This window comes from Arvicola amphibius, chromosome 4, assembly GCF_903992535.2.
Source record: "Arvicola amphibius chromosome 4, mArvAmp1.2, whole genome shotgun sequence".
NCBI classification, from domain to species: domain Eukaryota; kingdom Metazoa; phylum Chordata; class Mammalia; order Rodentia; family Cricetidae; genus Arvicola; species Arvicola amphibius.
In genome coordinates this window covers 35,169,856-35,197,120 of record NC_052050.1, presented here as the reverse complement: position 1 = coordinate 35,197,120, position 27,265 = coordinate 35,169,856, and the positions used below count along the sequence as shown (strand labels likewise).

At 41.1% G+C, this 27,265-nt stretch overlaps 1 protein-coding gene across 1 annotated transcript in view; it reads right to left on the bottom strand.

Annotated features, from left to right (window-relative positions):
• Positions 1-21,273: 21,273 nt before the first annotated feature.
• The window catches only part of Brip1 (BRCA1 interacting helicase 1), a 121,785-nt gene continuing 115,793 nt past the window's right edge, over positions 21,274-27,265 (bottom strand). Inside the window, exons 18-19 of the mRNA XM_042054873.1 lie at positions 25,838-26,164; positions 21,274-23,956 (exon numbers count right to left, since the gene is read on the bottom strand). Coding sequence (XP_041910807.1) covers positions 23,334-23,956; positions 25,838-26,164 — 950 coding nt within the window. The 3' untranslated portion in view covers positions 21,274-23,333. The remainder of the gene's footprint in view (positions 23,957-25,837; positions 26,165-27,265) is intronic.

The following is a 27,265-nucleotide window of genomic DNA, read 5'->3' as shown; positions in this document are numbered from 1 at the left end:
AAGAAGTGAAGTCCACAGAGGCATAAGTAGTGGAGGGATGTCCCGGAGCAGGGCTGGGGGCTGGGGCATTGACACCAGGTAGTAGAAGCACGGTTGCTTTCATAGTGGCAGATGTCCTTTAGTGCACAATGCCAGCAGATGGGGGCATTGGACTTGGTGACCCATTTAAACTATTGTTAAAAGAGATTTGTAGGCCTGTGAGATGCCTCATTGGGCGGGGGGGCTAACACGAAATTTGATAACCTGAGTTTGCTTCCTGGACCCCACAAGGTGGCAGGCAGGAAGAGAACGGACTCCTGAGAGCTGTCCTCTGACCTCCATAGAGATACTGAGGCATGCATGTGCCTACACACACACACACACACACACACACAGACAGACACACACACACATGCACACGAGTGATTTGCTTTTCCAATGTAGTATTAATTAATATTCCTGGGACAAATCTATTTTCAACTTTAAAGAGTCTGAAACTGTATGTAATCCCTTTGGATTTTAAAAATAAGATCAAATAAGACAGTTGCGTATCAACTGAAAACAAAAGAGCAGAGACTATAGAGACAGCTCCGAGTTAAAGTGTTTGATACACAAGCGTGAGGGTTTGAATAGGAACGGCCCCCACAGACTCCAGTGTGTGAATGCTTAGCCTAAAGGGAGTGGCACTATAAGGAGCTGTAGCCTTGTAGGAGTAGGTATGACCTTGTTAAAAGAAGGGTGTCACTGTGGGGTCTCATATACACCAAGCTATGCCCAGTGTGGGACGGTTCACTTCCTGTTGCCTGCGGATCAAGATGTAGAACTCTCAGCTCCTTCTCCAGCACCATGTCTGCCTGCATGCTGCTGTGTTTCCTACCATGACAATACTCAACGAGACTTCTGAAACTGTAAGCCAGTGCCAACTAAAGGATTTCCTTTATAAGAGATGCCATGGTCGTGGTATCTCTTCATAGCCATAGAAACCCGAATTAAGACAAGCATTGAGGACCTGAGGTCAGGTTCCCTGAACCAACGTAAAAGCTGGGTATAGTGGCACGTGCCCATAATCCCAGCACTGGGAAGCAGAGCCAGGTAGCTCCTGGGAGTTTGCTGGCCAGCAGTCTAGCCCATGGCAAGCTCCAGGTTCCGTGAGAGACCCTACCTCAAAAAAAAAAAAAAAAAAAGATGAAGAGTGCTAGTGGACGATGCCCACAGTCAAACTTGCTCCCACCCGTGCACAAAGGCAAGTGCACACAACACAGACTCCCAGCACAAACACAGACGCTCCACCCCCACCAGGAAGGAGAGAGAAGAGAGGAGGGAGCGGAGGCGGGGGAGGAGGAGGGCGAGGAAGCGGGGGAAGAGGCGGAGGGGGGGGAGGAGGGGGAAGGAGGAGGGAGAGGAGGAGGGGGAGGAGGAGAGAGAGGAGGAGGGGGAGGAGGACGGGGAGGAGGGGGAGGAGGAGGGAGAGCAGGTGACCATTCCTGCAGGACCCACAGATCTCTTACTTCAGCACTCAGTTGAATAGACTTCCAACTGCCTTCGGATCTCTTCTCCATCCAGGCTCACCTAATCCCTCTCTGGCTCCCATCAGCATCCCCCTGTTCTGTGTGCCTGGCTCCTCACTGCCCACAGCCAGGAGAATTACCCCACTGAAGGAACGCCACTGAAAACTGCCCGAACCGGTCCATATTAACAACTGTTTGGTAGAACATGCAACAGCTCAGGCTTAATTGAAATTTGTCAACTTGACTTAATTTCTCCTCCTCCTAATAAGGTCTCACTATGTAGACCAGGCTGGCCTCAATTATGTTGTTGCTGTTTGCTTTACTATAGTTCTTTGTGAATTTATATATGTATATGATGAAATATGATCCCTCGGATTCCTTAGGGCTGGGACTATAAACACGAAACACTATGCACACCAGGCTGTTTGATTTCTAATTTCACCAACTTCTTTATAGTCTTTAAATATATCCTTACTTTTAATTTCTCTTTTCTTTTTTGGTTAGGACTACACAACCCTACATCTCAGTTCAGGAAGGCAGAGGCAGGTTAATACTCCAATGACGATATGCCAAAAAAATTTCAGCACTCCGTTGCAAGCTGTATGTGACCTTTTCAATTCTGGATGATGAAATTTAAAAAGGAAATGAGCTTTGTTTTTGATTCCAATGAAATTGGATCATATCATAACTTAAGATATTATTAGGCAAAATTCACCAGCTTCGTTTTCAAACAGTTGATAAAATTTATTTATAAATGAGTTTATAATGGCGGAAGCCAAATGGTGGCCCCAAGGACAACTATGTATACAGAAGCTAAAAAAGGAACATAAAAGCCTCAGTCAGAATACGGTGATCAAAGAAAAATGACATGCATATTCATGTTACAAACGTTCCGTATTCATGTTCTTGTCTAGCAACCCCAAACAAATTGATCTATAGTGATAACTGACCTAAGTTTAAAGGGCCTTGCTAGAATTTTGAATGTTGGTCAACTGTTGATGCCTGGGTTGTATAGTATGTTCTTTTAGACAGTGATGATTGTTTAGGACATCAGTAAAGTATTTTAATTCTCGTAGTTTCAGCTGTCAACACCTGTATAGTGAGAGATCTCTGTTACTAAATTTGCTTAAAGTTTCTTAAAAGACAAAAATGAAAAGCACATCGAAATCTTTGAATCGGCATAGCCTTTCAAAACTAGAGTTCTTAAAGTGGACAAATGTAATTATTTAGAACGCCCCAAAATTTGTGCTTTATAAACATCTAAAATATAGTGTTTTCTATTTCCATCCATTTGCATGCAAAATTCAAGATGTCATTGTCTTTTACCGCTGAGTAGAACTCTAAAGTGTATATGTGCCACACTTTCTTTATTGGTATTATTTATAAAGCAAAAAAAAAAAGCTTAAGATAATGAATTGAAAAAAAATTTTAAAAAAAAAGAGCAGACAAAATATCTGCGGACACTCCAAAAAAATAAAAATAAATGAAAAAAAAACACGTCTAAAATATTATACTTTGCTGATTTAGTATTCTGACAATGCTTATCATCTCAATATTTCTCAATAATCTGATGTTGTTAATATAGATGATCTGGAATAACAAGATAGCTTGCTGGTTCCAGAGCACAGACCAGAACTAACTTTCCTGACAGTTCTACGTAGGATTTTGATTTATTTATTTCCCATAAAAAGAAGTGTATAGAGGAGTTGGAGAGCTAGATTAGGCATTAAGAACACTTACCGCTCTTGCAGAGAACGCGGATTTGGTTCCCAGTGCCCACATGGCAGCTCACATATGTAACTCTCCAGTTCCAGGAATTCAACACCCTCTCCTGACCGCCATGGGCACTAGGCACACATGTGGTGCACAGGCATACACACAGGCAAATAAATGCTCACATAGAAAATTTCAAGATATATTAAAAGACCTAAGTGTATAGAACGTATATCTAAAATCTATTGCCATTCTGCACACCCATGGTGCACAGACTCACAGGCAAGCAAAATACACACAATAATAAAACCAATAAAAAATCAGATGATATTCACTAGTTATCTACCCACTAAGTGCTATACACAAAATTACACCAATGAATATTAGGACCAATTAGAATTGAACTAATGCATTGTGTATATAGTAATATAGGTTTCCATCTACTGCTGAATAACATCTACACTTGCAAATATTATTTTAAACAATAAAATACTGGTTCAGTGCCATGGACCCATAGTCCTAGCTGGTCAGGAGGCTGAAGCAGGAGGAGGGTTCCTTTATTCTAAAGTTTGAGGTCAAATTGGGCAATTCGATTAAAAACAAGACCAAGAAGCTCCAAGCAAATAAGAACAGGAAGTAGTCTGAAGTGTAGCTAATTTAGAGATAAAGAAGAAATGTTGTGGATATGAAATTTACCTTAATACATGCTGAGTATCATCTATCTATCTATCTCTCTGTCATCTATCTATCTATCTATCTATCTATCTATCTATCTATCTATCTATCTGTCATCTATCTATCTATCATCTATCTATCTATCTATCTCTCTGTCATCTATCTATCTATCTATCTATCTATCTATCTATCTATCTATCTATCATCTATCTATCTATCATCTATCTATCTATCATCTATCTATCTACCCACCCCCACATCTATTCATCAATCCATTTACTCATACACCCATCAACCCAGCCACCCAGCTACTTACCCCTCCATCTTAAAGTAGTTCTTTCTGAACCCCATGTCTCAAGGGGAGTAGAAAGTGAATCTAAGGCTACACGTGATTAAGATGCTAAATGTGTAGAAATCACAAAGGAGATGTGTCCACATAAGAAAGACAAGAGAGCCAACATGAAAGCCAAGGTATATCCTAGAGACGAACTCATGCAACAAAACAAAACAACAAAACCCAGGAGAATCAAAAGAAGCTAACGTTATCAAGTGGACTTTGTTTAGACTATATTGACTATCATTCACTTTACTTTAATCCTCTTAGCAGTTCATCGATTCCATGTACCATTTGCTAACCTACAGTGAGTTCTTCCAGCATTTTAGCAATGAACACACTTAGAATCCACAGTATCCACACATCGGCTCTGTTAAACACAACTGTGGAAATGTTTGGTTCAGATACAAACAAACAAAACAAACAAACAAAACAAAATAAAACAAAACCCTCAGCCAGAGCGTGAATAATCTTGCCTAAGTAGATACTGTAGCAGTAATTTTACAGTCTACAGTCAGACTTTATAAGCTGCTTGGCAAAACCTTATCTGTGGCCCCACTTGAGAGGATTTGGCTCCTTGATAAAGTATAAAATCATAAATACCTTTCCTGGAGACTTACCGGTCAGGAACTAAGGATAAACATCCGAATCTGTCTACTCAGAACTTTAAGCCAGATTATAAAGCTAAGCCTACCTGAACCCTTACTGGGTGAGGATTTCATTGCTAAGGCTGCAATAACTTCATCTGTGGCCAAGTCTCAGCTCAGGGACAGACAGATTGCAGAGACGTTCTGGAGGTCACCACAAAGCACATCCGCTCAAACCAATTATGCCGGAGCTGTTAGATTGCAGGTGACAGTCCGTTTCATGTATCACATTCCCGCCAAACTCACACAATGGCAGCAGAAGAGACAAAGCGAGAAAGATGCCAGTACAAGTCGACTTTGTGTGGAAACGCAAACCTTAAACGAGCGTTTAGCAACGAGTCTTTAGCTGTGAAGTTCCTCTCTGAAGAAGCGCAGCAAACGTGACCTTCATCAACGCGCTTAGGGGAACAGGACTTAACAAGTGCATCGCTTCAAGTTGTCCTTCCATGATTATTTCCTGTTTATCTATCTCACTGATCCATTTTATGAGAAAACCAACAAGTAATATATTTAGACTTTCCCCCTAAACTCCCCTGCCAATAAAAGCCGATGATACCAGAGTAAGACAGAAAAGCGATGATGTTTCTCACACTTGTCTTCTTAACTTCCAACCTCCAATGGTGTTCTATACTACACAGAATAATTGGGGGTGGTTCAATAATAAACAGTTAGTTATAATTCCATATAGCCTTCAGAATAAAAGCTTTTCTACAGACAATTCTCCAGAGTGCGTTTGTATAATAATGAGACCTAATCTGTTGAAAACCAAGCAAAAGACAAACTAATGTGGTCATCATTTTGGTCAAATGATGCTTAAAGCAGTTTTAGCAATCTGCTCAGGACAAAGGATGGTCCCTCAGACAGAGCCAATTATGCGTTTGTGTAGCAGCTGAAACCTTTAATGATGAATCTGATTAACACTCCACAATAAACATGCAGGCAGAGAAAATGACCAAGTTAACCTCCCGCAAACAGCATCAACTAAGGCTTTGTCCATATCGAGGTCAGACTGGAGTTCCAGAGAGACACATTCAAGCTCATCAACCGTGTTAGCGTGGATCCCCGGGAACCCTGCACACTGGGTATTCCATAAGGGCTCCCTTCAGTAGCAAACACGCCCGATCAGATGTGAAGTCAACAGACCAAATGTTTTCTACAGGCTGCATGCATCTCCAGACACGGAGAGCATGGTAATACTGCGTCAGAGACTCAGTGGTTGGATTGCTCCGGACTTTCCATCAATGACATCCTGTGATCGCCTTGAAGGGACTATTTTACTCATATTCCTAGAGTGTTTTGAATTGAATGGGATCTGATTTGAGAATGGTTTCTTATATAAATAAACACAACTTAATAAGATACAGAGCCAGTTAGGCAAGACTATGCCATGTACTTTAATCACATTTTACAGACAACAACTGCTCTGGCAGAGGCCAAGGCCTCCGTTCCCAACACTCACACTGCGGCTCATGATCTACTAGATCTTATGCCCTCTTCTGGCCTACGCAGGCACATGGCGCACCAACACACACGCAGGTCAAACATTTATACAGATAAAATAAAAACATATTTTTAAAGAGCACAAATAATTTTACGAGTTCAACAGATTTTTTTCAGTGAGCATACCCTATAATTCATAATCAGATAAAATAAAATAGCCCCAACTATGCCCTGTAAGACATTTCCAACCCCTAGATCCCAACCTGGCAGCCCACTAACCCAACCTTAAATACTATACACTAATTTTTGTCTATTTTTGAATTTCTATCACTCTTTTCTCAACATTATGTTTGTGAGATTCATACATTTTTTGAACGTGAGTTCATTTATTCTTTGTGTCAATATACCACAAGTGATGCATACTGGAGAGGGGAGATTTTTGGCTATTTAAGTTTTCTTATTATTGTTTCTTCTTTCTTGCTATTATGAATTGTGCTGCTACAATTGTACATCTCCTGGGGTTGTGTGTGCATGTGCGTGCACAAGCACGCGTGCCTGTGTGTTTCTATTAGGTATATTTAAGAGCATTGGTGGAACATAGATTATACATATGTCTAATTACAGTAAGTAGTTTGAAACAGTTTTACAAAATGGTCATACAAATTCACATTGCTACTAGCAGGGTGTTGAGTATTCTGTTTTCCCACATGCTTGTGAGTTTCTTAGCACAGTCTGTTTCCAGCTCAGCCATTTTCGTGGGTGGAGAGTGGTGTTGGATCATGACTTTAATTTGCATTTTCCGCATGACTGAGGTTGAGCATCTGCTCAAACACTTATCAGTCATTTGAATAATCCCCTTTTAAAAAAGATGGCGTGCTATTCATGTTTTTGATTCCCATTTTGTGCTCAAAGACAAACCATAGTAACTCTTGAATGTGGTTATATTAACCAGAAAATAAATAAAATTTGAGTTTTTGTTTTATTTTAATTTTTTTGCATTTATTTACTTTATTTTATAGATGCGGGGTGTCCATATACTATGTGAATGCCCGGTGCCCACAGAAGTCAGAAGAGGGAATTGAATGTATTGCAAGGATGACTGTGAGCCACCATTTGGGTGCCGGGGATTGTGAGATGCTGCCTCTCCAGGGTGCAGGCAGCTCTTGCAGAATTACTAGCCACTGTGGTCTAAGTCAATACAAGAAAGCCGTTTTGTAGTACACAGAAGCATTCTGTTGGTTCTGTTTTTCTAGAGAACCCAACTTAATGCACTAAGCATGGGGTTTTTTATTAGAGCCTAACTTATCTGTGGGGAGGGAAAAACTGGACTATAACTGGTTCTAGCCTTCCTGGCTAACCCAATGGGGAAAACCAAACAAGGCCAAACAGAGAAGCACTTGTGAAGACTGCATCTCAGGGTCCAGGCTTATGAAAGGATGAGTCACAAAACTGCAGAGTTATCTTCCTCCCACAAATCTTATCTTACTACCTTAGCAGGGCTCCTCTTTGACAAGCGGGAAATACGAATGACAGCCTACATGTATGAGAGACCTCAGAGAAGTCTCAAACCAAGCATGGTGACACACAGCATAGCAGCAACTCAGAAGGCTGAGGCAGGAAGATCCCAAGCTTGAGGACCATCTAGGCTATATGTCAATGTCAAGGCTAGCCTACAACTTAGTGAGACCCCATGTCAAAAATTTAAAAAGCTAAGAAGTAGATAAGGATGAAGTTTAGTGGGACGGTACTTGCCTAGGATGTACGAGGCTCTGAGTTCAGCCCTTAGGCCCCAGAGTCCACGGAGAAACCCAAAAACAGCAATAGAGACAAACAAGGGCACTGAAGGCAAGCCGGCCCTCTTGATACCTACAGCACAGCTATCAAAAATCACAGCCTGGCCGCTAGCAAGGTAAGCATGAAGCCATCACAATAAAGCTATCTATTCAATCTTTTTTACCCACTATATCGGTGCAACTTGCAACCAAGGCACCACAAAGAATATTAAATAATAATAATAAAATGTTCTAAAACCACAGAGAAAGCACCAAGAGAGGACTCTGGTGAAGTAGAGATGTGAGAATCATCAGATTAGGAATTTAAAATATATATTCATTTTTTACATGTTACTTTATATATATACAATTTATATATATACAATTTATATATATATATGTGTGTATATATATATATATATATATATATATATATATATATATATATATATATTTAGGAGCCGGAGCCAGAAAGTGGCTCAGTGGTTAAGAGCACTGGCTGTTCTTCCAGAGAACCCAGTTTCTGATGGAGGAGTGTCTATGTGTTACTTTCATTGCTTAATAAAAAACTGCCTTGGCCCTTTAATAGAACAGAAAATTAGGTAGGCGGAGTAGACAGAACAAAATTCTGGGAAAGAGTTGGGGAGATGCTTCAGGCATTCGCCATGCTTCTCCTCTCCGAGATGGAGGCAGGTTAAGATCTCTCCTGGTAAGCCACACCTCGTGGTGCTACACATATTACTAAATATGGGTTAAAGCAAGATACGAGAATCAACCAATAAGAAGCTACAGATAACGGGCCAGGGGCCAGGCAGTGTTTAAAAGAATACAGTTTCCGTGTAATCATTTCGGGTGTAAAGCTAGCCGGCAGCCGGGTGGCGGGACGCAGCCCCGCCGCTCCTTTCTACAAGTTTCTAGTCTCAGCATTCACACAGCGGCTCACAACTATCTGTGATACCACTTCCAGAAGGTCCAGTGCCCTCTTCTGGTCTCCCTGGGCACCAGGCACTCACTCACAGGGTGCATTTACACACAGGTAGGCGAAATACCCATATTCATAAAATAATAAAATAAGGTAATGAAAATGTAACTAACATATGCTGTGGCTGTAGTGGGGAGACTAAACAGGCAAGGATAGGTCATATGCAGAGGGACGAACACCAAGAGCACTGCAATTGAAAATGCTTTTGACAGACTCACACAGGGACACAAGGCTGAGGAAATAACCGGTGAGTTCCAGGAAGTGTTAATCCTAAGCCTCTCAACCTGAAATCCAAAGATGAAGAACGCACCGGGGACTCAAAGTGTGCTCACCTAATGTGTGCAGCAGCCTGGGTCCAATCCCAAGTGCCAGAAATGAGGGAAGTTAAACAACAAATGAATGACACAGGAGAGAAAACTCTGGGTCAACTACAGAAGCCATAAGCTAGGTGCATGGCAATAGAGGGAAAGAGAAATGGAAGGGACATTAGAGGCAGTGACGGCTGAGACCGTCCAAGCTGAGTGACAGATGCAGGGAGTGAGGAGGGCGTGGGCCAGAGCAACAGCAAAAGCTCAACAGCTAAGACATAATGCATGCAGACTGCAGACAACGAACGCAGTGGGGAAATCCTGAGAGCAACTGGCGAGGGGAGGTACACTGTCTAAAGGGATGGGAATATGTCTCCTCAGAAATCAAACGATTAAGAGGACCCATCTAAAACGCTTGACGAAAAACTCACAACTTAGAATTCTATATCCAGCTAAATTATTATGAAAGTAAAGGAAAAATAAAAAACTTCCTCAGATAAATAAAAATTGATGGGATTTGTCACCATGACACTGACCTGGCAAGGAATTCTTTAGGAAGAATAAAAATGATATCAATTAAAATTGAATTGAATCATCCTCACAAAATCCCTGTGTGGGGCCCTAATGTGCAATGCTTCAGAATGTGGTGCTAATCAGACACAGGTCTTTAGAATTAATGACTTAAAATGGGGTCATTGATCTAATCTGATGTCTTTATAAGAGGAAACTGAGGTAGGACGGAGATGCCAGACACTTGTATAATCGTATCAGAGCATGACCTCGTTAGAACACAGGGAAGGCGTGTGCACGGTCATATCAGAGCATGCATGGTCTCATTAGAACATAGGAAAGACATGTGCATGGTTGTATCAGAGCATGGCTATGTTAGAGCACAGGGAAGACACATGCATGGTCATATCAGAGCATGGCCACGCTAGAACACAGGGAAAACATGTGCACGGTCATTTCAGAACATGCATGACCTTGTAGAACACAGGGGAGACACATGCATGGTCATTTCAGAACATGCATGACCTCGTTAGAACACAGGGAAGACACGTGCATGGTTGTATCAGAGCATGATCTCGTTAGAACACAGGGAAGACATGTGCATGTCATATCAAAGCATGCATGACCTCGTTAGAACACAGGGAAGACACGTGCATGTCATATCAGAGCATGATCTCGTTAGAACACAGGGAGTATGGCAGCATCCAAAAGCAGGAAAGAGACCTCCGAAGAATCAAACCCACCAAGGTGTTATTACAGCCTCACAGTGAGCTTCAGGAACCGTGAGAATAAGGCCTATCACAAAGGAGATCCAGATGCTCACTGGTCATGAAAACCGTAGCGGAGCAGGAAATAGTGAGCTGAAAGTCGAATAAGAGAAAGCCGCACTGAAAAGCAGTCCTCACTAGTTTTCACTTAGGAAAGGTTACGTTTACTCTCTTACCCAAACTTTATACCACGCAAGACAATGGAATGAGACCCGATTAGGACATCTTTATTGCGTTTCCAATGGGGAAGGGTAAATTTCAGAGCATAAAACCCACAGCCCTGTGAGAACATTTAAGCATCCCACACTGCCAATTTCCCCTTCCCGGGAAGAAAGACAAACTCTACTTTTTCCCACAGAGAAGTATTAATTGCGGTGTCTAACTCATCGACCCACAAAGGACGGGTACTTAGCTGTGCTCTTCCTGCGAGCACTCAGCTGCGCACTTATAAACAGCATTTCCTCCACATGTGTACTGAAACTCACCTCATAACAAGTCCCAGAGGTAGAGCTTTCTCGCTGCTCAGGGACTATGGCGGCCACTCCCGATGTTAAAATAGGAGTATTATACTAAGTCGTTCATAGTCAAATTACCAGGAGACAATTTAAACGTCAAAACAGTAAAATGCGCTAAACTTTAATTAGAGTAGCGCTGGGCAGAGCCCTGCACATTCTTAGAGCTACCAGGCAGAACCAGTGGTGATAACGACATATCGCTACAATCACGGTTGCTGGTAACTACAGAGCGGCTGCACCTCTCCAGTGCTGCTCTCAGTGGTTTTTATGAATGAACTGCTGGAATTCTCATAACCCTTCTGCTTGGGCATGATTTCCATAGTTTGCACAAAAGTAAAGCAAAAAGTTAGCAACCTCCCCCAAAGTCTTGAGTCCACTAAAGGATAAAGGCAGGAGTTTATCCAAGCAGTGTTACTGGGTTGTTTACATTTTTAGTCGTCACACAACGTTTTTTAAAGTTTATTTATTTATACTGTATAGTGTTCTGCCTGCAGGCCAGAAGAGGGCGCCAGATCTCATTACAAATGGTTGTGAGCCACCATGTGGTTGCTGGGAATTGAACTTGGGTCCTCTGGTAGAACAGTCAGTGCTCTTAACCACTGAGCCATCTCTCCAGCCCCTCTTCACACATTATTACACACTAAAAAGTATTTAAATTTTAAGAGGGGTGATGATGGCTAGAAAGTTGGCTCAGAGGTTAAGAGTATTGGCTGCTCTTGCAGAGGGTGCAGATTTGAATACCAACACTTACGTAGCAGCTCACAACCAGCTGTAATTATAGTTCCAGGGTATCTGACACCCTCTGCTGGTTCCTGAGGGAACCAGGCACACTGATGACGCATAAAATGCGTGTAGGCAAAATAACCATACACATAGTTTTTAAAAATGAAAAAATATTAACTGAATTTAGTGACGTTATTTACAACACTCTAAGAATATACCCATACTTATCCATAGAAAATATTACATGACTGATGTGTACTCATCACCAAATAGTTTACTATTATCACTTTGAGTCTGAATATATATTGAGTCAGAAATCTGATTCTTATTTTACCAGGTTAATCTTGGGGGTCACGTCTTTGTCTTTCATTTATAGTCAATCCTGATTAGGCTTTAATGAGCAGATTAAAACGCATCCATGGAGAGATGTCTAAATTGCCAATGCAAGCTTTTCAAGTGTGACTGCGCTACAGTGGGGAGGCATGCATCCAGATGTTTATGTTGCCTCATGACATGGCGTTCTAGCTTTGGCTTTGAAAGTTCTGCTTTAGTGACAAATTTACTAAAAATCTAGCTCTTTATTGGTATGTTATCCTCTATACTCCTTTGTGCCAATAAGAGAAATGGGCCATGACAACCTGCAGCATAGACATATTTTCAGATCTTGCCACATTATATAAAATAGCTATATACAAACAATTCCATATGAGATTTTTGAGAACATGTATAAACTCACCCTTTGGGTCAGCAGTGTCTAGGATCAGATATTTCAGCCTCAGTGAAAAGATACAGGATACAGGACTATAAGCTGGTTGATGAAATTTCTACACTGTGAGTGGCTGGCTATTTCAGACATCACTGAAAGATAAACCTGTCTCTATACCTACAAAATATTTTTTTAAAACTTTTCATCCTAGATTCAACAACTCGATTTCTCTCGTAACTGTCCAATAGAAAGTGGACAGGACGGTAAAACTGTAAAATGGTTTTTGTTTTTGAAAATCAGTAGCTTAATGTATTTTGGTGAAAAGCTGTAAGAATCTTTAGTTTAACAGGGCATAAAAGAATATAGACAGGCTCTTAAAAATGCCTATTGTATGGACTTTATCCTCACAGTCACTCTATGAAGTATGTGCTCTCACTTTACGGATGAGGAAACTGTTTCAGGACACCAAAGTCACAAACTGTTGGTCAGGGTTTAAAATGTACAAAGCTGGAACTCATGCCCGGGCCCCTTTGATGTAGGATTAGGGTTATTTGTTGTTGTTATTGTTTTCAAGAAAAAAGAAATCTTCATTTTCAAATAAAAGTCCCTTAAAAGGATCAATTTGAGGGGGCTGGAGAGATGGCTCAGGAGTTAAGAGCATTGCCTGCTCTTCCAAAGGTCCTGAGTTCAATTCCCAGCAACCACATGGTGGCTCACTACCATCTGTAATAAGGTTTGGTGCCCTCTTCTGGCCTGCAGGCATACACAGAGATAGAATATTGTATACATAATAAATAAATATTTTTAAAAAATGATCATAAGAAAATGTGTGCATGTTGATGAAATATGAAATGGAACCTTCCGATCCTTTATTTTAGGGGCTGGAAAGATGGCTCAGTGGGCAAAGTGCTTGCTGTGTCAGTGTGAGGACGGGAGTTTGAATCCCTGGGTCCTACGGGCAGCTGGGTGCGGCGGTGCACATCTGTAATCCCAGGGCTTCCGTACTGAGACAGAAGGCAGAGGCATGCGATTTCCCCAAAGCTCATGGGCCCCTCGCTAGCCTGGCTTGTGCATCAGCAAACAACAAAAAGACCCTGTCTCAAGCAAAGTGGGTGATGTGGACTGACAACCAGGTTGTCCTGACCTCCACACCTGCCAGGACATGAACATAGCCAGTATTCATACACATGAACAATCGCGCGCACAGAGACAAATACATCCGTTTTTAATCAGAACTTTAGCATATTAAAATAAGAAGGCAATCTTTCCCCCCAATAGAGGCTGTAATAGAAATAACAGATTCTGAAAATACGAAATCTAGGAGGTTATTTTAAAAGAAACTTTATAAATACAGCTATTTCCTCAGAATGTAGAAAGAGCTAAGCAATTCTGCTGAAGCATCCTCCTAGGCGCACATCTGTGGGAGTATCAGTTCCTCTGCAGGACTCACCCAACAGTAACAAGGATCACTGTTGGGATTCCGGCTTCAGGACAAGCAGCTTCTGCATATTCTTCAGTTGAACAGTCAATCAGATGACTCAGGTTTCAAGTGCGCAATGAGCACCTTCTCTATGTGTACTTGCACTGCGTGCAGGGGTACATTTATACCTGGATGGGTATGGGTGTGGAAGCCAGAGGTCAGCCTTGGGTGTTCCTCAGGTGCTATCTACTTTGTTCTTTGTATTTTGGAGATAGGCGCGCTCGTACTCCTAAACTTGCCAAGTCGGGTAGACTAGCTTGCCAATACACCTCAGAGCTCTGCCTGCCTCTGCCTCACAGACCTGGGATTACAGCAAGCACACCACCGTACCTGACATTGTCTACCTGGGCTCTGGAAAACAAACTCAAGTCCTCGTGCTTGCAAACAAAGCGTTTTGTCCACTGCGCCATCTCAGCCCCCTCCTCACCCCCTCAGAGCCACCTCTTTGTTTTTGACAGAGACTTGCCTTGTAACCCAAACTAGTCTTCGATCTGTGACCCTCCTACCTTAGTCTCAAGAGCACTAGGGTTAAAGGCATGCCCTACTAAATTGTTAACTTTAAAAAGAACGGTATAATTTGTGTGTAGATGTGTTTGTGAATGATAATATTTGTGTGTAGATGTCCGTGTCTGTGCAGAGTTATGTGCATGAGTGCAGGTGCCCGACGAGACCAGGCTTTGAACCCCTGGAGGTAGGTGCTTCCCCATCCCTAACAGTGTGCCACTATTTAGCTCTGGCTGTCCTGGAATTCACTATGCAGACCAGGCTGGCCTTGAACTCAGAGAGATCCTCCTGCCTCTGCTTGTGCCACTAAGCCCGGCTTCCCTAGAGGTAGATTTATAAGGCATTTGTGAAACACTGGGAACCAAATTTAGGTTTTCGGGAAGAGCTAGAAGTGCTTTCGACCCGAGGCACCTCTCTAGCCCTAGTTACGAGTTTTTATGGGGGATGTAAGAACTGCAGATGCCTAGTGATCCCTGGGTGCACATCAATGTGTAGCGGTTGATGGAATGCAGAACAACAGTGCTCATGGCAGGGAAGAGACAACAGACCCAGAGGAAGCCTCCCTTACTTACGCTCGCCTCCCAGCCCCTCTGTTTCTTTAAGACGGAACTATCTTTACATTTGGAAGTCACCCATGTATTGAGTAAAAAGAGGAGTGGAAGTTCAGAATTGAAGGAGACATTGGAGACTCAGAGAAAAGTAGTAACATGGCCTTCCCTTTAAGCTCAAGGGTATTCAGAACATGGGTTAGATTTGTGTAATAATATAACTATGAAACTGTGTAAAGTTGGAGTTCTCAGAAAAACTTCTTACAATCTTCCATATTGCAATAAACCAGAAATTCCTCACAACCACATATTCATTTTTTGATAAATGAGTACATTACCACAAGAAAGAATTTCCAATTCCAGAAAAAATATTGAAATTGGGCAAAGCTGCAAAGCACTAAGGGAAAATTATTAGAACCATATGATCTGACCATATGTTTCTACAGGCATTTGTAACCAAAGTAAACAGTGAAATTTGTCGTGAATGGGTCACTTTTGGGAGGAAGGCAGCAGGGAAAACTTAATGTTTTAGCTGAGTCTTTCATATAATGTGTCGAATGGTAGATATTATCATAGAACTTGTTATGTTTGTTTTAAACAGGCAGAAATTTAAATGGATTCACTTGAGTTTTGAAAGATGGGGCATAATAGCTACTAGAAATGCATGGAATGTAGCATTCTACTTTAGGGCACTCACAGGGCCTGGGGTGAATCACAATGCATCTCTTAGTCACTTCTAGCCAACCCCAGCAACAGGTATTAGCAGGGTAGAAAGGAACATGGTGAGCATTCTAGAAATCAGCTGGGAAACTGCAGAAGGGCAGCAGGCAGAGCCGTCTACACAAAGAGGATGAGGTCATTTGTATATAAGCATGGGCCACTGTTTCTCCAGAACAGCTGCTAAAATTCCCTCCCTCTTCTGTGAGCTGCCTCGGTGAGTTACTGCTCATCCTCCACCCAGGTTGAGCCTGCTAACTCGGGAGTGGATTTGCGTGCCTTTGGAACGTGGTTCTTTGCAGCCATTATCAGAAACAGATGGATGGATGCTCATCTATCCCAACATGATTTAGGCGCTTGTACATTTCTTTGTTTTGTATAAACTGAGTTTGAGGTTCTGTCTTGGTTTTTAATTTGAAAAAAAAATTTTTTTTTTTTAAAAAAAACAAGGTTTCTCTGTAGCTTTGGTGCCTGTCCTGGAACTAGCTCTTGTAGACCAGGCTGGCCTCGAACTCACAGAGATCTGCCTGCCTCTGCCTCCTGAGTGCTGGGATTAAAGGTGTGCGCCACCACTGCCCGGCAATTTGAAATTCTAAAGACAGTGAAACTTTTTTTCTTTTTTAAGGTTTAGTTTTACATTTATAGGTGGTTTTCCGGCACTGTGTCTATGTATCATGTGTATGCCTGGTACCCACAGAGGCCAGAAAATGATGGATCCCTTGCACCTGGAGTAACACATGGTCGTCAGCTGCCATGTGGGTGCTGGGAATTGAACCCAGGTCTTCTGGAAGAGCAACCAGTGCTCAAAACCCAGCTCTCCAGTCCAGTGGAAATTATTCTTAAAAATCATGTCAATCTTGCTTTTCTGTGTAGAATTCCCACTAAAGTAATTTGGTGACTTACAGACTTTTGAAAACCATAAGCAATTTAACCCCCAATTTACCTTCACTCATCAGGAAAGGCTGAGAAGCCACCAACACCACTTTTAGGGGTTTGAGTAACACCATAGCAGGTAACACACATTTTCTTCTGCTCTATATTCACTGTGACAAACGGATTTTGTAAAATATAGTTTAGCATTCAGGAACACTTGGAATTTTTATCAGCCCCAACTCTCAGACAAAGATTTTAAAATATTTCTGAAATTAATGTTAAATAAGATTTAGAAAAGGTGTATCACAGAAACAACCACGCTTCCTTTAAAAGCAGTGTTAACTGCATGTAGGTTTCTCGCTTGTTGTAAGACAAGCTGACCTGGATTGCCAGGGTTCAAGTGCTTTTGTTCTGTTTTGTTTGGTTTTGGCCACAGGCTCCTGAGTAGTTAGTAGTATAAGCAGGTACCTTCATTCCTCATGGTAACCTGATAGGGTGTTTGTACATGTATGTTAATTAATCAGAAGAAAACTTTATAGTGGTAACAGTAAAACAAGCAAATTATAATTAGAATTTATTATTAACAATATGCAATGCAGCTGGGCGGTGGTGGCGCATGCCTTTAATCCCAACACTCGGGAGGCAGAGGCAGGTGGATCTCGTGAGTTCGAGGCTGGCCTGGTCTACAAGAGCTAGTTCCAGGACAGGCTGCAAAGCTACAGAGAAACCCTGTCTTGAAAAAACCAAAAAAAAAAAAAAAAAAAAAAAAAAAAAAAAAAAGGACAATGCTTGTCATAATAAATTATGGCTATATGCCACCATAAAGAATGTGACTGAATATCTCCACTACTGGTAGTATGGCAACCCATCCACGTTTTGGTGATCTGCAGTTGTACTTTAGCCTAACAGTGTCTTGAGAAAGTCACTCTGAGGTAAACGACATTAAAAACGATGTGGTGTATCGCCACGGATACGGCTGTGGTCTGAGCATTAAGTCTCTCTGGACCCTGGTTACCTCAAATTCAATACAATAAATATCACCTGTGTTGCTGACTCTGCAACGCCAATGCTGTGAAAGCCGTCTCTCAGCGTTTCTGCAGGGAGGCGATTTCGATCGCTCTTCTCCGTGCAGAGGGGCTACAAGACCTGAAGACAGGATCAGAGAAAGCGGTGTATCTTGTAGTGGACTCAAGAACATATTGCAAGACTGTAAGCACGATATCCGATTTAAAAATGACAGGAAATATGCTAAGGGCTGGTGAGATCGTTCAGTAGGTAGAGGCATCTGCCAAGCCTGACACCCTTAGTTTGATCCCCAGGACGCACACCGTGAGGGCTAGAGCCTACTCCTGCGAGCTCTCCTCGAACTGCTGCACTCCCGATGTGACACGCACACACATAAAATAAATATGTAACTAATAAAAAGAGAGAACCTGTTAAGATGTTTCCTATGTTAAAGAAATTGTTTACAGACCGAGTATAATCTTAATACATATATCCTGATATGTGCCCACACTCAGCAAAACAGTTTAGGGCCTTGTTCTCAGTACAGCTTTGACCATGTCTACTCTGTGTGAACCGCGATGTGAATTCCTGGCGGAGATGACCCTTTCTTACGTCTCTTTGGTATTCTGGGTCTAGCACAGTTCTAGAAGCAAAGCAGACTCTCAGAGTATGTGCGATGGAGGAGTGGATGGGTAAAGAAACGGCAGGCGAATGGAAAGACTCTTCAGGGAAAGAGTCACAATGCGCAGGACAATTAATTGTGTATCATAAAATGAAATAATTCATATCAAAATATTTTCAATATATAAAAATAATATATAATAAATTTTCCTTGGAGATAAACAGAAAAATTAATTTTGTTGCAGGGCAGTAATAGGAATGCAAGGTTTTTACAAAAAGGCCAATATCAAGGCCAATCAATTAGCTGAAACCCAAGGCCTAGTTTAGAATCCAACTGCATCAGCCCACTGCTGCTTGTCGCAAACACAGGTGCAGAAACACAACATCCTTTTAAAGACAAAGTTGATAAAGGTACATTCCATATCGTGCAGAAAATTCCGGCCCACATTAAAGTGATAAAGGTTGAAGAATATGACTGGAGGAAGAGTGGGAGAATTAAATTTGGGATAAACATTTGGAAAAAAGAAAAGTTAAGAGTCCAGAAGTCGGTCAACTAAGCAAGCAAAAGTGAGAGGCAAGAAACACATGCGACCGCTCCACTCAGGCTGCGGGTGGCAGCATTGGCCCTTACCGCTGCCCTCCACTACCCTCCCCCCTCACTGCATACAAAGAGGAAGCTCAGGAGTTCAAGGCCAGTCTCAGCTAGACATCAAACTAAAGCCAGCCTGCTGCGTGTATCCAAAACTACAAAACTGTAGAAGTCAGCAAATACAACACGGGGGAAAACAGAACCACTGAGAACAATAATCAATAAAATATTGGGCTGGAGAGATGGCTCAGTGTCTAAAAGCACTGGCTACTCTTCCACAGGATCCAACTTCTAGTTCCAGTACCCATGTATGTATGCATGCCTGTATACATATGCGTTCACTTTGTGTGTGTGTGTGTATGCGCGTGCATAACTCTTACTATGTTTTGGGGTGCTGGGGATAGAACCTAGGGCTTCACACATACTCAGCATGAAATCTACCACTGAAATACACACCAGCTCCAAAAATGGTGCATATCTATGATCTTAGTTCTTGGGAGGCTTAGGCAGGAAGATCTTGTGTTCAAGACAAACCCAAAAATTTCGTGATATTTTGTCTCAATAAATGATTAAATGTGCTAAAAATTATTGTTAAAAGATTCCTTTAGTCAGGATTTACTATTAGGTTTTCAAGGATTCATTTCTTTCCCTTTCTAATGCAATGAAACTTGCTTATTAGAATGGGATTTGGTATAAGATGGGTTATTTTGAATCAGTCCCAGAACACTGAGTTCCTAAAGGTAAAAAGTGGCCTTTCCAATAAGGTGGTCCAGTGGCTTAGATCCCAGGGACATTATAATCTCCTAAGTGAGACACAGGACGCCTAGCCTCTAATGGTCCCATCAAATGAAACCTTACTAAACACCTGTTATAAAAAAAGCCATGAAAATCATTTAAGTCCAGTGGATCATAGCGTTGATCATTTTTGTTCCAGATAACCCTCTCCTGTGATGTTCTTTATTGTCTTATAGGATAGATATTTCATAAGAAGGATTTAGTTTCCTTATGCATGCATTGTCTGATATAGCCTTATATTTTTAAAATTCTAAAATTTCTCATTAAAAATACTTCTTTACAAAAGAATTAGTGCCTTTACCCTTGCAGACAGACAAGACTACCAAAAATTCACAAAAAAACAAATTTCTGTGTAACTCACTGAGAAAGATTAGAGAGAGGTGGGAATTGTGTGGCAATCCAATATAAAAATAATATACCATTAGTTCCTGACGGCTGTGACAGCCGGTCCTTCGGGTGATGTCACGACGGGCACTTGGCATAGATGTTTATAAGCACTTTTAAAGGATTAAATACTCTGAATGTATTTTATTTTAAGCAGAAAACAAGGCAAAGTCCTATTTTAGAAAAATGTAGAAATGGCTCCTTTTAAATAATTAGTGTATTGAATAGAAAGATCACAAGAATAAAAGTATAGCTTTATGGAAACAGAAACAGTGCCCGGTTTCAAAACTCAATAATAATAAAATGCACAGTAGGGATATAGTTAAGGGTGCTCATTAGTTCCGTACACAATTTGAGGAAGCTTTACGTGGTCCAGCTACCATTCATCTATCTACTCTCTACATATACCTTCCTTTCATGAATGGCCAGTCTCCAACTGGCAGAGCTGGCATACGGCCTCGGTGCTGTACATACTTTCGACCATAAATGTAATGCTGAATAATTACTTCTTGTGTATTAAACATTTAAGACAAATTACTTGATAATTTCTGCTATGTATTTCAAAGAGTTGGAAAAATAAACCAGCCAAAGCATTTTTATTTGAGTCTATAACAGTTACTATTGCCAGTTATTTGTCCATAGTGAGGGAAGGCATCGCAGAAGCGGGGGGGGGGGGGGGGGGGGGGAGGGATGACGCAGCGACCTCACTATCTGCTCTACGTCAGGTACTCCTTTGCACGTCCTTCTACATTCCAATTTTAACTCTAAAAGCATCTCTTGTTATCACTAGCAAAACGGTCTATCTATCTCCTACTCTCAAAAGGCCAGTAGCTTACTTTTGGGACGATCATCTTGCTCTGAATGATGACCCGAGGAGACCCTCTGATCTATCACAATGCTATCCTTATATAAAAAACTGTAAATATTTTTGAAATACTGAGAGCTTGTGTGGAACATCTCTGAAAACTACTTAGTAATATGCAGACTATTAGATTTTGGAAAAAAAATTCATGTATTTGTGGTTAAGTTGGTACCTAACTGCAAAGTGGTTTGTTTAATGGTTTTCGTGAAGTTTAATGATTCCTCTGAAGGTGATTTCAAGCTAGGTGTGATACAGTACACTGCAACCCAGAGCTTGGAACGACGGAGACAGGAGAACTGGGGGTTCAAGGCTGGAATGGAATATAAGAAATCTTGTGTGAAAAACAAAAACAAAACACCCAACCAAACAACAAAAACAGAAAAAGAAGGGCAGCTCTCCACAGGTATCAAAAATGCTCAAGCTGCACCATTTAAAATAAATACTCAGCGTTCAAAGTCACCACACACATACGTATGTTCCCAGAATGCAGATAAGAAAGCTGAACTTTTCTATACAACTGTATGCTTTATTTTAAGCATTTTGGAACAAAAACGGACTCAGAATAAAATACCAAGATATTCCTTTAAATTGCTTAAAGGATTTGCAAGCCTTTACAGTCCTAATGTCCGTATTTTATAAATAAAACAAATTCCATGAACGGCAGGGTAATGCCATGCGAGTATCAAGTCTGAGACCCAGCTAGGAGCAGAGGCCATGTTTCCGTTCTCCACCACGCATTCTCTCCAGGACCTAACTACTCCCCCATCTATGATTTAAGATCTAACATAGGAGAAACGGTTTCTTCCAAAACAATGCAGAAATCACTTTCTAAATTCACAGATAAATTCCTGCCTTGGTAAGTTGTCAATTTAAGTTTCATGTACCAGATCTATCAAAATGAGAGCAAATGCATGCATGTGTGATAATGTACTTACTCAAAAGAACAAAAATATAACTACTGGGAATTTTTGACTTGATAATAAACCATGCAGAGTAGTTAACGCCTTATAAAGTTTCAGTTCAGGCTGGATTCAGCTCCATGCTAGAATGCCCCCTTAGCATGCAAGGCCCTGGGCTTTATCTCCAGCTACACATACACGCACCAGACTCTCAATTCAAAGCATCCTAAAAAGTCTAAATGTCCATTCTTTGGGGAAAAAGTCAGTGGATGTAATTTTGGACTGTAAGAGGTGACCGCCTTTTATAAATACTAATCATATACAGTTCCACTCCCTGAAACTTGCACACCCCCAAAATTCACAGTAGATTCCTGTTCTTTAAGGGAGCATTTCAGAGACTGTCTTATATATGAGTACATGTGTATATATACACACATATATATGTAACATTTGCCTATTTATTAAATTTACATGCCACGTTTTCCAATTTAATAGTCACAGAACTAAAACTTTATACCAGAATGTACCACATTGCTGGCACTGCTAGGATCTGTGTATTATTTTCATATGTGTACATGTGTATGTATACATGAGTGTGTGTACATGCGTACACGTTGTGGTCTGTGCATGTGTGTGTGGAGGTCAGAAATTGAGGCATATCACTCTATGATGTCAGGGAAGCTAAAAATTTAGAATTGATACCTGGAATATTTCAAATGACATCCTATAACTGCATATAATTTTGTTCCTGATATTTTAGTTTTAGCAAACAAAAATACCCCAATTTCAAGGAAATATGTATACTCTTTCCTTTTTCATTCTAATAAACTAGTTGTAAAAAATTTTTTTTCTTTAGACTCTGAAACAGGCCCAGAGCCTCAGTCTCCCACGCGCTGGGAAAGCAGCTGCATACGCTATGCCCAACCTAGGGAGGCCAATGAAACAGCTTTTGGAGATAAACTATGCCTTCTAAAAATATCTTCTACGAATTTGAATTAAAATATACAGCAACATATGGATGAAGTGTGTCTAGATTCAACTGAGCTTAACCTTTGTATATTAGTATGAAGCCACATTAAGTGAGCTATAAAATATGAGTCACTGTGTGAAACTGGAAGTGCCTCAGGAAACTAAATTAGAGGAAAGTACTTTGTATGGATTACCTAGTTAAAACTCTAGAATAAAACTTGTATTTCTGAGCATAAAATAGACAAATCTGCTAATGAATTAAAACGGAAATATATAAAAAAATTAAAATCATAACAATTACCCAAAGTACAAATTATTATTTACACAGTGAGGCTCAACAAAACCCTGACAGCATTACCTAACGTCAGGGAGCCCCTCCCACCACTGCTTATAGGTCCTCACGTCTCGCGTGAGCTTTCCCAGCTCTAACTCGCGTACACGAGTTGTCAGCTCTGTTCCTTCCACTAAATGACTCCACTCAACTTTGTGTCTCTGCAACCTTTGACTTTCATTTCTGGCTGAATCCGGTTACAGTTTCAAAAAGGTCTTCTGCTGAATTATTACTGGATCTATCGGTTTCATCTACTTCCGTCTTTTCTTCATCAGTATCAACAGGATCAAAAAGTTCAGGTGTGTAACACAGAGAGTCGTCTTCTGCTTCTGTTTCAGTAGCTTTACTTAAGCCGGAAGGCCTGGCCTCGTCACTCACTGGAGGCAATTCACTACCCGGATGCCGGTCTTTCTCCGAGCAGAACGGCTGTTTGGAATGGTTCTTAGCGGGAGTAGCGCCAACCTTCATTGACGAAATCAAGACTTCTGACTGAGAGCAAGGTGCTAATGATGTGTTTGCTGTTTCGTTTGAGGACACATATTTATCCGTGGGTGGCAAAGCAGTTTTATCTTCTGTTCCCTCTGTTTTGAAGGTGGAAGAACCAGAGGCATGGCTCTCTGATGACACACGTGCAGGCCCGCAGTTCTTTACTTTACTAGTGAAGTGCTGTCTCAGAGAATTAAAGATAGGCCAGCTGATTGGCTCTGCTTGCTTCCCGAAAGTTGGGCTTGAGGATCTGGAAATGACATTTTTCTCTGTTTTCACTGTCTGAACAGACTCTTCTCTTAGTATTGGATCACCTAGGAACACAAAACTTAAATCAGTCTTAACTCTGTGCTCCTAGGTAATACTAACTGTTGTGTTAAGATGCTATTTTTTACTTAGAAATACTTTAACAGCAGTTAAAGTCAGTATTTAGTAACAGCTACCCACAGCAACATGAACTTTCATCTTGGAATTCAGAGGGGAGAATGTCAACTCTAAAGGAACAGTAGTACTCCAGTAGTTCCTGGCCTGAGTTAGAATCCTATTTGCAAATGACCAAAATATAAACGCTATGAAGACTACAGTGCTGCTCAAGAAGAGGAAGGGTAAAAAGGAAGAGGAAACAAAGTGGAGGGGGGGACAGGCCGCTGCCCGGGGAGCCCTGCAGTGTAGAGCGCTGGCCCAGCGTGTGCAAGGCTCCAGCCCTGTGGGGGAAAGAGAAAAGAGAAGTTTGCCTCAAAAATCCACTCATTAGTGACCAAGAAAAAGACTAACCCTCTCAAGGACACGGAGGGTTGCAAGGCTACCATCATGCTACGCCTCAAATTATACAACTGGTCAGCATGTAGGACCGGAACTGGATCCTGGGTTTCCTGATTGCCGCTGTAACAGCCTTAAAGTCACTCTGATACTTAAAAGCACATAGCACAACATATTTGAGAACAGGGATGTTAAGCTACACTAATTATTAAAATTATACCCAATCTCCAGAATCTGACTTTTTTTTTCTGTTATAGGCCAGATGGCAAATATTTTAGGTTTTATGGTCCATATTATGTCTGCTTCAACTATTCAAGTAGGCTAGTTACTCTAGGATAAAAATACAATCACTCAACTTTGTTGCTTTTGGATTATGTAAACAAATGAATATGACCTAGTTGCATTGAACTTTAAACATAAAACAAGCCAACAGGATGGGCCAGGGTTCAATCCCTGATACGTCCATTTCTAACACTTGAAGACAGGGTTTTTTTGTTTTTTAAAAGATTTATTTATTTATTATGTATACAGTGTTCTGCCTGCACGTCAGAAGAGGGCACCAGATCTCATTGTGAGCCACCATGTGGTTGCTGGGAATTAAACTCAGGACCTTTGGAAGAGCAGCCAGTGTTCTTAACCTCTAAGCCATCTCTCCAGCCCAAGACAGGATTTTTATCATTTAGAACAAATGATTCACATCCTAGGGACCTTAACTGATGCAGTTAAGGCCTGCTGGCCTTGAGTTCTTTCCTTTTTTTAAAATTTAATATGTTTGTATTACTATTACTACTATTTCTGTCTAAAATCTGACATTTATTTATTGTGTGTATGGTGATGGGGGTGTACACATCAGGCATGCATGAGGAGCTCATAGAGACACCTTGCAGGAGTAAGTTTATTCTTTCCAGATTCTAGGGATCAAACGCAGGTTGTCACACGTGACAGCAAGTACCTTTACCTGCTGAGCCATCTCACCAGTCCTGGCCTGGAATTCCGGATTCTCTCACCTCTGCCTTCAGCGTGTTAGATTATGGGGTTACAGGTATGTACCATGATACCCAGTTTAGCTCAACTTTTATAAAGCCTTTACAACAACGTCTACCACTTCTATAGCATCTTACAATGCTATATTTATTATCTTATTTGAGCTTTACAATTCAACTTAGAGGGATAGGGATTCACATTTTCTGTTATAATTTAAAAAGGCCAAGTGGCTTGTCACAATTACAATGCTAGTTAAGTTGCAAAGTTAATGAAAAAGCAGAAGATACACTTTGGTATTTTAACAAAAGTCTGGTCCTCATTCAAACATGCTGTATTATCTTATGAATACTTCATGCTATATACTAACATATTTCAGGAAATTAATCTGTACCCAAATCATTATCATTGTCGTATTACATAATGAACAGGTAAATGGGAAGAATTCAACATACTTTTCTTCCTTCTGGAGACGCCGTGACTCGGCACCGGAGGAGTCTGAGCAGCCATCTGGGGATGCTGCAGCTCCTGGACACTCACTTTCGCTTCTTCTTCCCTAGAATTTTCTGGCGATAGATGACTTGCTTTTGACACACTTGTCAGAGAGCTATCCTCCAAACAGGTCACTTTCAGAGTAGACTCCCTGTCTTTTATACATTCTTTGTCTTTTTTGGATCGATTAGTAACTTTCTGGTGCCTTTTAGCAAACTCAGTCAGGGACTCCAGGGCACTTGCAAAGGTTGAGTGGTGCTGGATCTGCTGTCTCACCCATTTAGAGAGTCCTAAAAACAGCAGGGGGGGGGGGGGGGAGGGGGGACCAAGGGAGAAACTGGTTACTTAGTTACCAGAATATTTATGCATTAAGATTAACTTTACTGTTTCTAGTGAAGCAACCTAATTTGCATTTGAACATAAGGAATGGTTTTCAATCTTTTATTGTATTTGAATATATATATATATATATATATATATATATATATATATATATATATATTTGAATGTATATGAGCTATGAAGGGATTACGGCCTGAAAAAGGCATCATTAGTTTCAAAATACTTAGCAAGCGAAAATGCAGGCAGTGTGTCTAACCCACCCCAGCGGAGCTTAGCCACACAGGGAGCTGAGAGCACCATATGCTTGCTGCTGTGATCACGGGACGCACTGAGAGCACCATATGCTTGCTGCTGTGATCACGGGACGCACTGGGGGTGCGGTTCACTGCTGCCAGCACCTCAGACACCCTGATCACCAGCTAGGCAAAGAGCAAACCACTCTGAAGGGCGGTTTCTGCCGAATGTGTGCCTCCTTCACAGCACTGGGACGGTGAACTGCCGCAAGTCAGGAGCATCTATAAATTTAGTTTTATCAAAATTCCTCAAAATTGGGCCAGTAATATAAGTGCGAGGGTGTACATGCTGTGCAAGCTGAGTTCAGCTCCTGAAACCCATGCAGAGGTGGAAGGAGAGAAGGAACTGCCAAGTTGTCCTCTGACCTCTACACTTGCGCAAGGGCACTCCCACTACATCATACATGTGCCTATACAATAATAATGAATAAAACAAAAAAATTCAAAATTCCTCAAAATATGCATATCAATACCATGCAGAGTAAAAAATATAAAGAATAGAGTATTCCATGTTATAAATCTAAATTTGCCTTCTTCTCCAAAAATAAACTCAAGATTCAGTCTCAAAGGGTTTTTTTTTGTTGTTGTTGTTTTGTTTTGTTTTTAATTTTGTCCCTTCCTTTACTCATTCCTTAAACTACTCTGGGAGTGGAAGAAGCAACACTTTCCTGGAGAAAATCATGTCTATCCAAACAGTTATTTACACATTAATGAACACAAGAGATATGATTTTATCAGGGACATGCTGAAAAAGTG